This window comes from Condylura cristata, unplaced genomic scaffold (assembly GCF_000260355.1).
Source record: "Condylura cristata isolate star-nosed mole 26May11 unplaced genomic scaffold, ConCri1.0 scaffold00056, whole genome shotgun sequence".
Classification (NCBI taxonomy): Eukaryota; Metazoa; Chordata; class Mammalia; order Eulipotyphla; family Talpidae; genus Condylura; species Condylura cristata.
Genome location: NW_004567157.1, coordinates 823,942 through 839,811, shown reverse-complemented (window position 1 = coordinate 839,811; position 15,870 = coordinate 823,942). Strand labels below are relative to the sequence as shown.

General features: G+C 35.5%; 1 protein-coding gene across 5 annotated transcripts in view; it reads left to right on the top strand.

Moving 5' to 3' along the window:
* Window positions 1-15,870, top strand: part of ARHGEF9 (Cdc42 guanine nucleotide exchange factor (GEF) 9) — a 294,997-nt gene that overhangs the window by 193,589 nt on the left and 85,538 nt on the right. For all 5 annotated transcript variants that reach the window (XM_012734448.1, XM_012734451.1, XM_012734449.1 and 2 more), the window contains exon 7: window positions 137-268. In XM_012734448.1, coding sequence (XP_012589902.1) covers window positions 137-268 — 132 coding nt within the window. The remainder of the gene's footprint in view (window positions 1-136; window positions 269-15,870) is intronic.

Below are 15,870 nucleotides of genomic sequence, written 5' to 3'. Positions count from 1 at the left end.
AAAAAAAAACCCAAAAAAAAAAAACCTTTCTGTCTTTCTTCTGCTCAAATCTGTGTCTGGCCTTAAATGCCTTTAAGAAAGTGATAGAATCATCTGTCTCGCCTGTCTGCCTCTCACAATTACATGTTGTTTTCAGGGTGACGACATCCTAGACAGGAGCTCGGAGCTGATTTACACTGGGGAGATGGCCTGGATCTACCAGCCCTATGGCCGCAACCAGCAGCGGGTCTTCTTCCTGTTTGACCACCAAATGGTCCTCTGCAAGAAGGTAACCTCACCCCTTCTTCCCTAAGGAAAATGGACATTTTACTAGACATTAGCTCCTACCTCTCCATCATCCTCAGGCTTCCAGTGAAGAAAGGAAAAAATCAATTAGGGGAAAAACAGCTTAGCAGGTTTTCCATATCAGTATCACTGGTACTGACTGACTACCACAGGGTAGGTCTACCTTTTTTGCAGTGAAACTTAAGTTGATATATTTTGTCTTTGTTTCTTTCTTACACTTTGCCATGTTGCCTTTCATTAATGTTCCTTCTAACTCCCACCCAGAGCTTATACCAAGTTGACTTCCACCAGTTGTATAAAATAGTGAAATATTTCTATCCAACTTGGATAGCACCTCCTGAGCACTTCCCCTCATTTTTTTTCTAATGTCTCTGCCACCTGGTCCTTTACTACCCTAGGAACCAACAATGACCCTTCTACTTTTGTTCGTACCTTTGTAGTACAGGACTATCCACTATGCCCCCTACCCATTTCTTATACTATATATGTCAATTCCCTACAACAGCTAACTGTGCTCTACTCCACCCTTTCTTTCCAGAAATTCATTTGAGGACACATCTTGCTCTTGTCAATGACCCCTGGCTGACATAGTATGCATGTTGGTTTCTCAGTTTCTCCTCCTTGGCAGGAAATCTGATCCTTCACTATTGTATGCTTTTTTCCCACAGCTACTCTTTCAGGATAGGGAGTTCACACCAGTTTTAATACCAGGGATAGACTGAAAAGAATTTAGGATCAAGGGAAATATGAGAAGCAGGAAAAACTAACGAATGCTAGAGTGACTTTCAAAATTCACCCCCTATCCTTAGATCTTTCACCATTATCCAGTACCATTTTCCTCATTCAGTAGATAATACCTATGAAGGAGAATTCTGATAACACAACACAATTAACAGTCTTTATTTCCAAGTATAACATAAATCACAGATATTTTATCCCCATTTTTCTCTGTGCACCATGTCTTGTTATTAAATCTTTGTCTATTTGTCTTTGATAGTAAACTGAGGGAGAACATTGAACTTTGGGTCAAGCTGCCTCACTGTTTGGGTATAAGCTTTGAATGTCAGCTTTGGAACCAATAGCTAGATAGTAAATGAAGATTGTTTAGACTGGAACTGATCCTGAAAGAGAAATGTATATATATATTTTTAATTCTCAAACTTGACCAAATACTCAAGTCTCTTGTTAACTCCCCCTACTTTTCCTAGAACATCAGGACTTTGAGAGTTAAAAGGAAACCAATGATTTTCTTAGCCTATCATCTATGTCACCAATAGGTATGTGCCCATTTTTGTCACTGTGGTATGTTTACTCTTATAAGAGCTGGGTCATAGACATAGAAAAGCAATTAAGAAACTGGTTTATTTTACATTCACTTAGATTCTGTTAATTTGGATTTTTCACTATTTTTGATACTAAATGAACTATGAAATTTAGCTTTGGGAGGCGGAAGCAATAGAAATAGAATCAAGAGCCAGGACACATAATAATGAGGTGAAGAGTAAGAATAAAAGGATAAAACAATATGAATGGTGGGGTAGTTTAGGAGCCAAGAGGCCTGAAAAAACTAAAATGGAATGATGAATAAGCTCTAGACCAACTGGTAGGACCTGTTGATTAAGGATAAAGCAGAAGTAAAGAGGAAGCAGTGAACAATGATAAGAAAATAAGAGAAACCTTGAAAAACACATAGTTTCCCTCAAATTGCAGCCTTCTTGTTCTATCAAATACCACAAGCTTCTTCAAGAGCAATGTTCTGAGGTAAACATGACCACTTACTCCACATACCTGGTTTCCTAAATTGAGTGATACCAGAATGCCAGCCAGTGTCTATTATTTTGGCCAATAAAGGTAAACAGTATGAGGAAAAGAAAAGTAGTTTAATTTGTCAACAATCTGAGAACAAAAGAGTAGTGTCTGAAAGACCATCATACTGCTTTTCAGCAGAACTCAGGGGTGTTTATCTAGATTTACATGGCAGTAGAATGATAAATGTACAAAGACCAGTTTGTCTATCCTTAAAAAACTACTGTCTAGGCGAGAAAATAACAAAAATAATGAACAACCATATACCAGAGACATTTTGTGGGGGTGGAGTGGGGAATGGGATCAAAAATGGGGGGGGAGGGCAATGCACGGGACTATGGTGGTGGCACACAGGTGATTTGGTGATGGGAAACCTGCAGGTATTACAATCGAGATGGAAAAAAAAATGTGCAAAATGATGTAAAAATAAACTTTTGTAATAAAAAAAGAAAAAAAAAACTACATCTAGTGATTCTGTTTAATGCCAGCTTGTTTTCAACATCATCTGGTGGTCAGAAATTCTGATGTTATCTTTGTAGGAAAGCTCTTTTCCCTCATAGTGTAAACATTCAGGGTTTACTAAGCCTAAAATTAAACTAAAAGAAATGGGAAGAGATCTAGCAAGATGATGGCAGAGTAAAGAGGCCAAAATCACTATGTCCAAGCTCACACAGGAATATAAGACTAAAAATGGGCGTAGACTTACATACTACAAGTTTCAAAACAAATGAGAGCACCCTGGACTCAATAGAAATAAGATAATTGAGGGAGACTTGAAAACTGGGGGGACTCCGATAGGGAAGCTTGGATCTAGGAGCGCCCAGGAGCCTAGGCGCTAGGAAGTACCTCAGATTGGAGGCTTGTTGCTCTTAAGCCCTGCTAAAGCCCTGGAGGTAGAGAGACAACTCATCTCAAAGAGAGAAATTCAATGGAGAAAGTCAGCCCATCCAGGTACTTCTTGCAGGTACCTTCCAGAGACTAGTACTCAATGTGTTAATGGAAGAACTTGAACACCACAAGAGAGCCCTGACAGTTACTGGCTGAGACGACAAATACAATTCCACATAGTGGGGGCTGGAAAAACAGGAGATATTGAAACAAAGCACAGCTTAGAAAATCCTTTACAATTGAAGTATCTGGAAGTCTCTTGGTTATTCCAGAAAGAGCATACAGAAAGAATACCTGCCAATAATAGCAACACTATGTCTCAACGAATAGAAAGTATTAGAAGATCCAAGACAATGAAAAGAAGACTAACAAATACCCAAGCAAATCCAAAGGGGAAAAATCACAAAAAAAAAAAAAAAAAAATCAGTCACCAGAAATCACCAAGAAATAGAATTGCTCAGCCTACCATATAGAGAATTCAAAATCATCATGATAAACAATCAAAAAGAAGATGAGAAGGTAAAAAAATGATATGCAGCAAGCTATCAAGGAATTGAAGAATGCAAGCAAGTAAATGAAAGAAATGAATGAAAGACATGAAAAGAAAAAAATGATACAAGGCAAACTATGAAGGAATTGAAAAATACAAATAAGGAAATAAATGAAAGAAATGAAAAATGAAAGATATAAGGCAATGAATGAAAGGAAAAGGAAAAAATATGAGACAAGCAATCAATGAATTGAAGAAAGAAAATGAGACCTTAGAAAAAGAAGTAGGGCCCTCCACGGAGGCGCAGCATGTTAAAACACAGCACTAAGAAGTTAAAGCCACTCCAATATGAGTTCAATCACCCACTCCAGAGGTGACCCACATAGGGTGGCAGACCTCTCCTGACCCATCCACTGCTCTCCTCACCAGTGTACTTCATCTGTTAGCCTGTTTTGCTTAGCATTCTGTCTCTGGTGTACCCTCTCACCACTCCTGCTCCTCTGGCTTGTACCCCAGTTCTGTATGCATAAATAAATAAATCTTTTTAAAAAAAGGAAATAGAAGAAATGCGGGCAATGAAAAGGGCACTAGAGGAGATAAAGAATGCTGCAAAAAGTCATGAAAACAGAATAGATGAAATGGAAGAACGAATCAGCACCCTCAAGGACACAGAAATAAAAAGAATTAAAACAGAAAAAAAGAGAAATAAAAAGGAAAATGAATGAAGAAACACTTCAAGAGCTATCTGATACCAAAAGGAAAGGAAACAGCAGAGTTATAGCAGAGTTATCCCAGAAGGTGAAGAGAAAGACTAAGGAATAGGTAAAGGAGATGAAAGTAGATATCAAAGAAGCAAGAAGAACACCAAATTACCAAGACAATAGGAGAAATACAGCAAGACATATCATAGTAAAATTAACAAGAATACAAGATGAGGAAAAGATAATGAGAATGACAAGAGGAAAGAAACAAATAACCTATAAAGGGAAACCAACAAGGCTGATATAAGACTTTCTGAAGAAACACTATGCGCAAGAAGAGAGTAGAGGGACATACTCAACAAACTCCAAAGCACTAAATGCCAACCAAAAATACTCTGATGTGAAGCTATCCTTCCTCTACAAAGAAAGAATAAGGACATTTTCAGACAAACAGGAACTTCACAATTTTGTTATGACTAAACCCCCACTCCAAAAAAATAATACAAAAATGTCTCAAACCAAATCCAACAGAAGAATGAACAAGAATAGTTCAAAACAAGAAATAAAAACAACAAAGGACCAAAAAGAAAAGGCAAATATAGGTGCTGGTATATCAATATTATGTCTAAATGTAAATGGCTTAAACTCATCAATAAAAAGACACAGAGTTGCAGAATGGAATAAAAAATCAGAACCCAACGGCTGCTGTCTACAGGAAACACATCTAACTACAAAAGATAAAAACAGATTGAAAATAAAAGGATGGAAAACAATCCTACAAGCATATTGACCAAAAAAAGAATGCAGGGCTAACTATACTTATATCAGACAAAATAGACTTCAACCTAAAAAAGGTTAAAAGAGACTCAGAAGGTCACTACATTATGATTATTGGGACAATACAACAAGACCTAACCCTCATCAACATATACAAACCAAATGAAGGAGCACCAAAATATATTAGGAAACTACTGTCATCTATGAACACGTATATAGAGAAAATATATACATAGTAGAGGACTTCAATATGACACTCTCAACAATGGACAGATCAACAAAACAAAAAATAGACAATAAGCTCTGAACAAAGACTTGGACAACATGGGCCTAACAGACATCTATAGATTACTGCACCTCAAAAAAATCTGAGTACACATTTTTCTCAAGCCCACATGGATCATTCTCTAGGACTGACCATATACTGGGTCACAAGATAAGTATCAATAGATACACTAACACTAACATCAAAATCATACCATTCTCTGTGATCATGAAGGAATTAAACAGGAAATAAGCCATATGGAGAAGGCAAGAAACCCACCTACCACGTGGAGACTGAAACATTCTACTGGAGGACTGGTGGATCAATGAGGAGATCAAAGAATAAATTGAAAAATTACCTTGAGAAGAATGACAATGAAGAAACAACTCTCCAAAACTTATGGGACATATTAAAAGCAGTTATATGAGGAAAATAGATAGCAATGCAGGCTCACATATAGAAACAAGAAATAACTAAAAGTAACAACCTAATATCCCACCTTAAAGAACTGGAAAAAGAACAACAAAATAACTCAAAAGCTAGTAGAGGACAGGAAATAGTAAAAGAAAATCAAAATAAATGAAATGGAAGTTAAGAAAATAATCCAAAAAATCAGTGAAACCAAAAGTTGGTTCTTTGAAAAAATAAACAACATAGACAGGTCACTGGCCAGGCTCACAAAGAAAAAAATGAGAAAGCACAAAAAAATAGGATCATAAATGAAAGAGGAGAAATCAAAGCATATAAGAAGAAATCAAAAGAATAATTAAAGAATAAGATGAAGACTATATGCAAAAAAGTTCGACAATTTAGCAAAAATGGGCAAATGCATACAATTCTACAACCACACAATGCTAGATGAAAAAGAAATAAATAAACAGGCTAGTTACAAGCAAGGAAATTGAAGAAGTAATCAAAACCTTACCCAAGAATAAAAGCCAAGGACCAAATGGATTTACAAATTAATTTTACCAGTCAGAAAACAACTAATGCCAATTCTACACAGACTCATCAAAAAAATCGAAAAAGAAGGAAAACTACCAATACTTTCTACGAAGCCAACATTGCACTAATACCAAAACCTAAGAAAGAAAACACAAAAAAAGAAAACGTCAGACCAATCTCCCTAATGAACACTGATGCAAAAATCCTCAACAACATCTTAGCCAACAGAATCCAACAGTGCATTAAAAAAATAATACACTATGACCAAGTGGGCTTTATCCCAGGAGTACAAGGATGGTTCAAAATCAGAAAATCATTTAAAGTAATCCATTACATCAACTGACAGAAAAATAAAATCCACATAGTCATATCAGTACACTCAGAGAAGACATTCGACAAAGTTCAACATCCATTGATATTTAATTCCCTCAAAATCCTCGGAATAGAAGTAACATAACTCAACATGATAAAAGCTATATATGACAAACGCACAGCCAATATTATCCTCAATGGAGAAAATCTGAAAGCCTTTTCTTCAAGAGCAGGAACAATACAAGTGTGTCCATTGCCACCACTGCTCTTCAACAAAACATTGGAAGTTCTAGCAAAAGCAATAAGACAGGGATAATTTATACAAGGAATAAAAATAGGGAAAGAAGATGTAAAACTGTCCTTTTTGCATACAATATATTAATTTACATGGAAAACCCTGAAATCTCTATTGAAAAACTAATCAAAACAATCAACCAGTTTAGTAAGGTAACATGATATAAAATCAGCACACAAAAGTCAGAGGCCTTCCTATACACAAACAACAGCCAGAAGGAGCAGAATTTTTTTTTAAATCCCCTTTTCAATTAAAACATAAAGAATCAAATACCTGGAAATCAACCTAACAAAAGAGGTAAAAGACCTATACAAAGAAAATTACAAAACACTGTTAAAACAAATACAAGAAGATACCATGAAATGGAAAGACATCCTTTGCTCATGGATCTGGAGAATTAATATCATCAAAATGGCCATTCTACCAAAAGTGATATACAGATTTAACACTATCCCAATAAAAGTCTCAATGACATTCATCAAAGAAATACAACAAATATTGATGAGATTCATATGGAACCACAAAAGACCCAAATAACCAAAACTCTCATGACTAAAAAGAGAAAGGAGGCATCACAATCCCAAACTTCCAGCTATATTACAAAGCCATAATAATCAAAACTGCATGGTAATGGAACAAGAACAGACACACAGACCAGTGGATTTGAATAGAAAAACCCAGATATAAACCCACAGGTTTATGGGCAGCTAATCTTTGACAAAGGAACAAAGAAGATACAATGGAAGAAACAAAGTTTGCTCAACAAATGGTGTTGGGAAAACTGGGATGCTACATGCAAAAAAAAAAAAAAAAGAAAAGAAAAGAAATTAGATTACTACCTCAAAACAAAACAAACAACTCAAAATGGTTAAAGACATAGACATAAGAACAGAAACCATACAATACCTGGAAACAGAGATGGGCAAGACACTACACGACATACACTTCAGTAACATTTTTGAAGATACAGCACCCAACACAACGATAGTGAAGGAAAGGATAAATAGATGGAACTCTATCAAGTTAAGGAGCTTCTGTACAGCAAAAGAGACACTACAAAAAACAAACAGGAATCCTACTGATTGGGAAAAAAAAAATCTCACACAAAACTAGTGATAAAGGATTGACCACAAAGATATACAGAGAACTGATAAAACTCAACAGAAATAAACAACCTCATCAAAAAATGAGCAGAAGATCTAAAATGATGCTTCTCCTAAGAGGAAATCCAGATGGTCAACAAGAATATGAAAAAATGTTCAACATCACTTGTAATTAGGGAGATACAAATTAAAACCACAATGAGATCCCACCTCACACCAGTGAGAATGGCACATCTTAAACAATAGCAGCAAGAAATGTTGGCATGGATGTGGAGAATAAGGAACTCTCCTGCACTGCTAGTGGGAATGCAAGCTAGTACGACCACTATGGAAAACTGTTTGGAGGTTTCTCAAAGTGCTAAAAATGGAGCTTCCATATGGCCCTGTAATCTCACTCCTAGGAATCTACCCAAAAGACACAAACACTGATTCAAAAATATGCCTACACCCCCATGTTTATTCCTGCTTTATTCACATGGAATCAACCCAACTGCCCAAAAGTAGATGACTGGATTAAAAAGATGTGGTACACATACATAATGGACTATTACTCAACAACCAAAAAGGAAAATAAACATATGCCTTTTGCAGCAACGTGAATGGACCTGGAAAAGATCATGCTTGGTGAAATAAGCCAGACAGAATAGAAAAAATATCGGATGGTTTCACTCATAACAGGAATATAAAGGACCGGGCGAGAAAATAATAATAATGAACAACTATACACCAGAGACATTTTATAGGGGTGGAAAAGGCAATGGGATCAAAAATGGTGGGGGAGGGGCGTGCACTAATATTGCACTAATATTGACTTGGTGATGGGAAGCCCACGGGGATTACAGCTGAGATGGGAAAAGGCAAAAAAAAAAAATGTAAAAATAAAACAATAAAAATAAAAATGGAAAGCTTGAATAAAGAAAAATAATAAATAGGAGAGTTTATCTTGTGGGACAAAGAGAAACATAATTTAGAAACATAATTTGTTGCTACATCATTTTTTCTACTGTCATTATTACCTTACATTTGGTGTGACTTTCCATATGGCAAAACAGGGTGTCATAGCCATCTGGCAACTTCCTGTTGAACTAGGCCATCATCAGCGTATTTTATTATGGAAGGTGCAGTGACACAAGCAGAATTTTATTGGTTTGTTTGAACTTAGAATGAGTGCTCAACATTTAATCCATTCAGACATCAGGATTTAAACTAGAGTCTTACCATACTCCATCTGAGTGTTCTTCTAAAGGCCCCCAGGGAGTTTTCTGCAGGATTTTCCAGTCCTAATAGTAGGATCAATATTCCCCACCTTTTTTTTGAGGTCTCTGGAATTCTGCAAGCAAAGTGGTAGGCTCTTCCAGGCTCAGCTCAAATTTAACTCCCCCAGATCGAGTAAAAGCCAAGTAATAAAACATGTTTCCAGTTCTCTAGTTTAAGGAGAGATAAATAAAATTCCCCATCAAGCTTATGCAAAGATAGACATATTGCCATGAGAAGTATTAATATTCACTATGTTTTTTGTTTTTTTTTTTTTCATTTTGAAATCAGAGAGAAAAAAAAACAATACTCCACTTTGGCACAAAAATGTACAACTCTGTATACATTTTTACATCATTTTGTGTCTTTTCCCTTCTCAGGTGCAATTCCCATGGACATGCCATCACAAATTCACCAGTGTGTCATCAACATCGTGCCATGTACTCCCCTCCCCCATTTTTTATCTCATTCCCACTCCACCACCACAAAATGTCTATGGTATATAGTTGTTCATTTTTCTTCCCACCCCCCAGTCATTTATGTTCCTGCTATGAATGAAACCATCCAGTATTTTTCTTTTTTTCTTGGCTTATTTAACTAAGCATGATCCCTTCCATCTCCATCCATGTTACTGCAAAAGACATGCGTTTATCCTTTTTGGTTGCTGAGTAATATTCCACTGTGTATATGTACCACATCTTTTTAATCCAGTCATCTACTTTTGGGCATTTGGGTTGATTCTATGTCTTGCATATAGTAAATAAAGCAGCAACAAACACGAGGGTGCAGGTGTCTTATTGAATCAGTTTTTGTGTCTTTTGGGTAGATGCCTAGGAGTGGGATTGCTGGGTCATATGGAAGCTCCCTTTTTAGCAGTGAGGAACCTCCAAACAGTTTTCCACAGTGGTTTGTACTAGTTTGCATTCCTACCAGCAGTGCAGGAGAGTTCCTTTTCTCCAAACCCTCACCAACATTTGTTGTTGCTAATTGTTTTAAGAGGTGCCATTTTCACTGGTGTGAGGTGGTATCTCATGGTGGTTTTAATTTGCATCTCCCTTATTACAAGTGATGTTGAACATTTTTGTCATATGCTTGTTGGCTTTCTACATTTCCTCTTTGGAGAATGTCTTTTTAGCTCTTCTACCCATTTTTGATGGGGCTGTTTATTTTTGTTGAGTTTCATCAGTTTTTCTTATATCTTTCTGAATAATCCTTTATTGCTAGTATTGTGTGAGAGAATTTTTTCCCATTCAGTGGGATGTCTGTTAGTTTTTTGTAATGTCTTTTTGGCTGCAAAGAAGCTCTTTAACTTGTAGTCTCATCTGTTTATCCTTTCCCTCACTATCGTTGTATTGGATACTGTATCTTCAAAGATGTTACTGAAGTGTATGTCGTGTAGTATCTCGCCCATCTCTGCTTCCAGGTATTTTATGGTTTCCATTCTTATGTCTATGTCTTTAACCATTTTGAGTTGTTTTTTGTGCCTGTTGTGAGGTAGTGATCTAGTTTCATTTTTTTTTCATATAGCATCCCAGTTTTCCCAGCACCATTTGTTAAACAAACTTTCTTTGTTCCATTGTGTCTTCTTTGCTCCTTTGTCAAAGATTAGCTGCCCATAAACCTGTGGGTTTATATCTGGGTTTTCTATTCAAATCCACTGGTCTGTGTATCTGTTCTTGTTCCATTACCATGCAGTTTTGATTATTATGGCTTTTGTAGAATAGCTTTAAGTTTGGAATTGTGATGCCTCTGTTATCTTTCATTTTAGTTTAGTCTTGAGAGTTTTGGCAGTTTGAGGTCTTTGTGAGTTTTACTTTCGAATAATAGCATTGACCAACATTATACCAGAACAGATTAGGTTTTAAGGAGTAAATATATATATATATATATATATATATATATACACATTCCTATATTCCTATTTATTTATATATATACACATTCCTATTTATTTATATATATACACTGCTATTTATTCACATATACACTGAAAAGGTGCATTTGTTTTCTTCATGAAATTGCATTCTATGAATAGTAATATGTCCAGACTGGCCTAATTTGCTTTAGCATTTTTCTATGAGATAAAGAAGTCATTAGGAGTCCTTCTAAGACTTCTGTTTTTTTTTTTCTTGCTCAAAGCCTTTGTTATTTTAGAAATTTTATATCAAGACAGGTTTGCCACAGGTTTAACAAACTTATAGTGATTTTATAAAATGATAGTCACCTAGAGTGACAACTAAGAGTTTTTAAATAAATCAAGTTTTTTTTTCCACAATGTTCAATGTTGCTGACAAGATTAAATTCTTCTCAGTTAACCAAGCTTCAGGGTAAAATAGCAACAATATTTTCAGATTTTCTAAACAGTCTTTAATTTGTTATCAAAAGCTAGTAAAGTCAGTTTAAGATTACTTTGGTTCTCTGCAGATGAAAAGTAAATTCAAGGTTGATCCACTACTGATATTAAATTTTATCTTACTCATAACAGTATATTGGACCACATAAAATTTATTTTCTGGCCTTCCCTAATGTTACAAAGCGTTAAAGCACAGCACTGTGAAGCTGTCCACAGCTACTGCAGCATAAGATTGATCGCAGGCCAGGGAGGTGACATACATGGCACATCATACATTCTCCTGTCTCTCTCACTGCTTCCCTTAGCAGTGGATTTCTGCCAATCTGTCTATTGTGTTCCCCACTCTGTGCTTCTTAGTGCTTAGCTTCTTAGTGCTGTGTTTTAACCTGCTGTGCCAACAGGAAGAGCCCTATATCTTTTCTTTTAACATACATTATTATTAACAGGCAAGAAAGCCTTTTGAAGCTTAACATGGACCTTCCCTATGACCCAGCAATCCCACTCCTAGGTATCTACCCAAAAGACACAAAAACACAAATTGAAAAAGACACCTGCACCCCCATGTTTATTGCCGCTTTATTTACAATTGGAAAAACATGGAAGCAGCCCAAATGCCCAAAAGTATATGACTGGATTAAAAAGAGGTTGTACATATATACAATGGAATATTACTCAGCAACCAAAAAAAAAAAAGGAATACATGTCTTTTGCAGCAACATGGATCGAGGTGGAAAAGATCATGCTTAGTGAGATAAGCCAGAAAGAGAAAGAAAAATACTGGATGGTTTTGTTCATAGCATGAGTATAATGGACCAGGTGAGAAAATAATAAGAATAATGAACAGCTATATACCAGAGACATTTTGTGGGGGTGGGATCAAAAATGGGGGTGGGGAGGGAAGTGAACGGGACTATGGTGATGACACACGGGTGACTTGGTGATGGAAACCCGCAGGGATTACAATTGAGATGAAAAAATAATGTACAAAATGATGTAAAAATAAACTGTTATTAAAAAAAATGAACTACTTGAATAATAACAAAAGGAACCGATTCAAGGTGGAATCACTAATTTCAGATTTAATTTCTCTGGGACTGGAATGTCCAGCCTACAGAGTTCCTCTTATGAAATAAACTTTCTTTACTGTTAAACCTCCTTATTTATTTGTTTTTTTACATATAAAGAATTTCTCCCTGGAGGTGTGGTCACCATAGTTTTCCCAACACCGTAGCCACATTGCTCCACCACACTCCACAGTGTTCTCCTCTCTACCAGTTCTCTCTCTCTTTCTCTCTCACCCTATCCCTGTACTTCCCAAATGTCTCTGATCTCTGGTCTTCTTTCAAGTGTCAGTTTTATATTTTATCTTTGTCTGATCTTTTATTTAGTTTCTCTAGATTACACATATTAATGAATAATATAGCAGTTATCTTTGTCTTTACAGTTCACTTCACTTAGTATAATCCAGCTGCTTTCATGTTACCACAAAAGGCATGGGTTTGATTTTTTATTGCAGCATAATATTCCACTATATATATATGCCACATCCTCTTGATCCAGCCCACTGTTCTGGGTTATTTACAGTGTTTCTGTATCTTGGCCATTGTAAACACTGCTATGATAATCATTGAAGTACAGGTTTCCTTTTGAAATAGCTTTTGTGCTCATGAGATAGATACCTAGGATTGGAAATGCTGGTACATATATTAAATCTATTTTTGTCTTTTGATGAATTGCTACACTTGTTTCCATAGGGCCTTCCTTCACCAGTGTATATTCGCACTAATAGTACAAAAGGGTTCCTTTTTCATTATGCTCAAACACAAGCACTTAATGTCTGTGAGTTTGTTGTTGTTTGCTTTTTGATATGGACCATTCTCACTGGCATGAAGTAGTATCTCATTATATATTGAACTGTATTTCTGATGATAAGTGATGATGAACTTTTTTTAATATCCATTGGCCATCTGTATGTCTTCTTTGGGGAAGTGCCTATTTAGCAGTGCTTCCCATTTTTTAAATTCTGCTGTTTATTTTCTTTTTGTTGAGTTGTACAAGCCCATTGAAGATCTTCAATATCAGAACCTTGTCAGATGTATTGTGTGCAAATATTTTCCCTCATTCAGAAGAGTGTCTCTTTGTTTTGATTACTGTGTATTTTTTTAAATTTATAATTGTTTTTGCTGTACAGAAGTATTTTAGCTTGATATAGTCCAAATTGTTAGTTTTTTCCTTTATTTTCCTTGGTATTGGTATGAGGACTCAAATATTTTTCTGAGGTGTATGTCATAGAGTATTTTGCCTACTATTTTGTGTATGCATTTTATGGTTTCAGGTCCTACATTAAAATATTTTATCCATTTTGAGATGATTTTCAATATGATGTGAGATGATGATCTAGTTTCATTCTTTTGCATGTGGCAGTTTAATTTTCCCAGCTTGCATTTTTTGAATAAGCTCTCCTTAATTGTATAAAATTGCTCATTAGCCTTATATTAATTGTACATAAATGTGTACTTTTATTTCTGGAATCTCAATTTTATTCTATTGTGTGTATTTTTATTTGTTCCAGTAGGATGCTGTTTCAATTGTAATGGATTTAGAGTATGGTTGAAGTCCATAAATGTGATACTCCATTTCCCCCCTTGGTAATCAGGAAATCTTTGAACTCTTAGAGTTGTGTGTGTGTTCCATATCAATTTCAGTAATCTTTGTACTAGTTACTTGAAGAATGCCATTGGGATTTCTATTGGAATTGCATTGAATCTATAAATTGCTTTGGGTAGGATGGCCATTTTGATATTGTTGATTCTTCTAATCTATAAGCAGAGAATATCTTGGCATTTCTTTGTGTCTACTTCTATTACTTTTACAAATGTTTTATAGTTTTCCTTGTAAAGTTTCTTCATCTCCTTTGTTAAGTTTACCCTAAGGTATTTAAGTCTGAAATTATTTTGGTGAGAGTGTAAGTGGCATAGGTTTATTAATTTGTCCTTTTAGTTCATTAGTTTTATATGGAGTGGCAACCAATTACTATGTGTTGATTTTGCAACCTGCCACTTAACTATTTTATTATTTCATTAGTTTTTTATGGAATTTTTGGGGTTCATATCATCTGCAACTAATTATAGCTTAACTTCTTTCTCAATTGATATTCTTTTTATTGCTTCTTGGCCTAATTACTCTAGCTAGGTGTTCTAATACTACATTGAATAGTAATGGTGAAAATGGACATCTTTGTTTGGGACCAGACCTTAATGGGAAGACTCAGTTTTTTTCAACACCTGTGGGTTTCTCATATAGGGCTTCCATTGCATTAAAATACATTCCACTTATCTCCTGTTTTTCATATTTTTTAATCAAAAATGGATGCTGAATCTTATTAGATGTTTTCTTAGTATCTATTGATAATGATTATGTTTTTTTGTTGTTGTTGTTGATATGGTGTATTACATTGATTGAGTTTTAGCTGTTGAACCATCCAAGTGTTCCTAGCATACATTTCAGTTGGTTACAGTATATTGATCTTTTTAATCCATTGTTGGATGTGGTTTACTAAGATTTTATCAGGGATTTTCTTTTTTTTTTTTTTTGTCTTTATTTGGTTTTAGTATTAGTGTAATGTTGTCCTTATTAAATGTGTTTGGAGACTTACTTATTTTTCAATTTTTTAGAGTCTGAGTAGGAGAGGTATTATGAAGCCATCTGGTCTGAAGCTTTTTTTTGGGGGGGGGGGAGAATATTTCAATTTTTGTTTTGACTTATTTGCTTGTGATTGGTTTATTCTGGTTCTATTTGTTCCTGGGCTATTGGATATTGTAAGAATTTTGGATATTGTTTAATTTTAAGAATTGGTCCATTTCATCTGTTAATTTGTTTGCATAAAAATATATCTACTAATATCTTAGTATCCTTTGAATTTCTGCAGTCTGCTGTAACTTCTTTCATTTTTGACCCCATTTATGAGTTTTGTCTATTTTGTTAATTTTTTAAAAATAACAAACATTTGATTTCATTGATATTTTGACTGTCTTTGATTTCTATTGCATTTCTTTGTGCTATAACTTTTATTAATTCCTTCCTTCCACTGGTCTTTAGAATTTCTTGTTCTTCTCTATCTAGTTCATTGACATGACATGTAAGATTCTTTGTTTGAGCTCCTTCTAGCTTTTTTATTTTTAAAAAAATATTTATTTGGCCCTCCCTGGTGGCGCAGCGGGTTAAGGCACAGCACTGAGAATCTGAAGCCACTTCCACATGAGTTCGATTCCCGCCTGCCGCCTGCACCGGAGGAGACCACATGGCGAGCCAGACCTCTCCTGGCCCGCCCGCTGCTCCCCTCAGCAGTGTACTTCGTCAATCTGCCTGTTCTGCTCCCCACTCTGTCTCTGGTGAA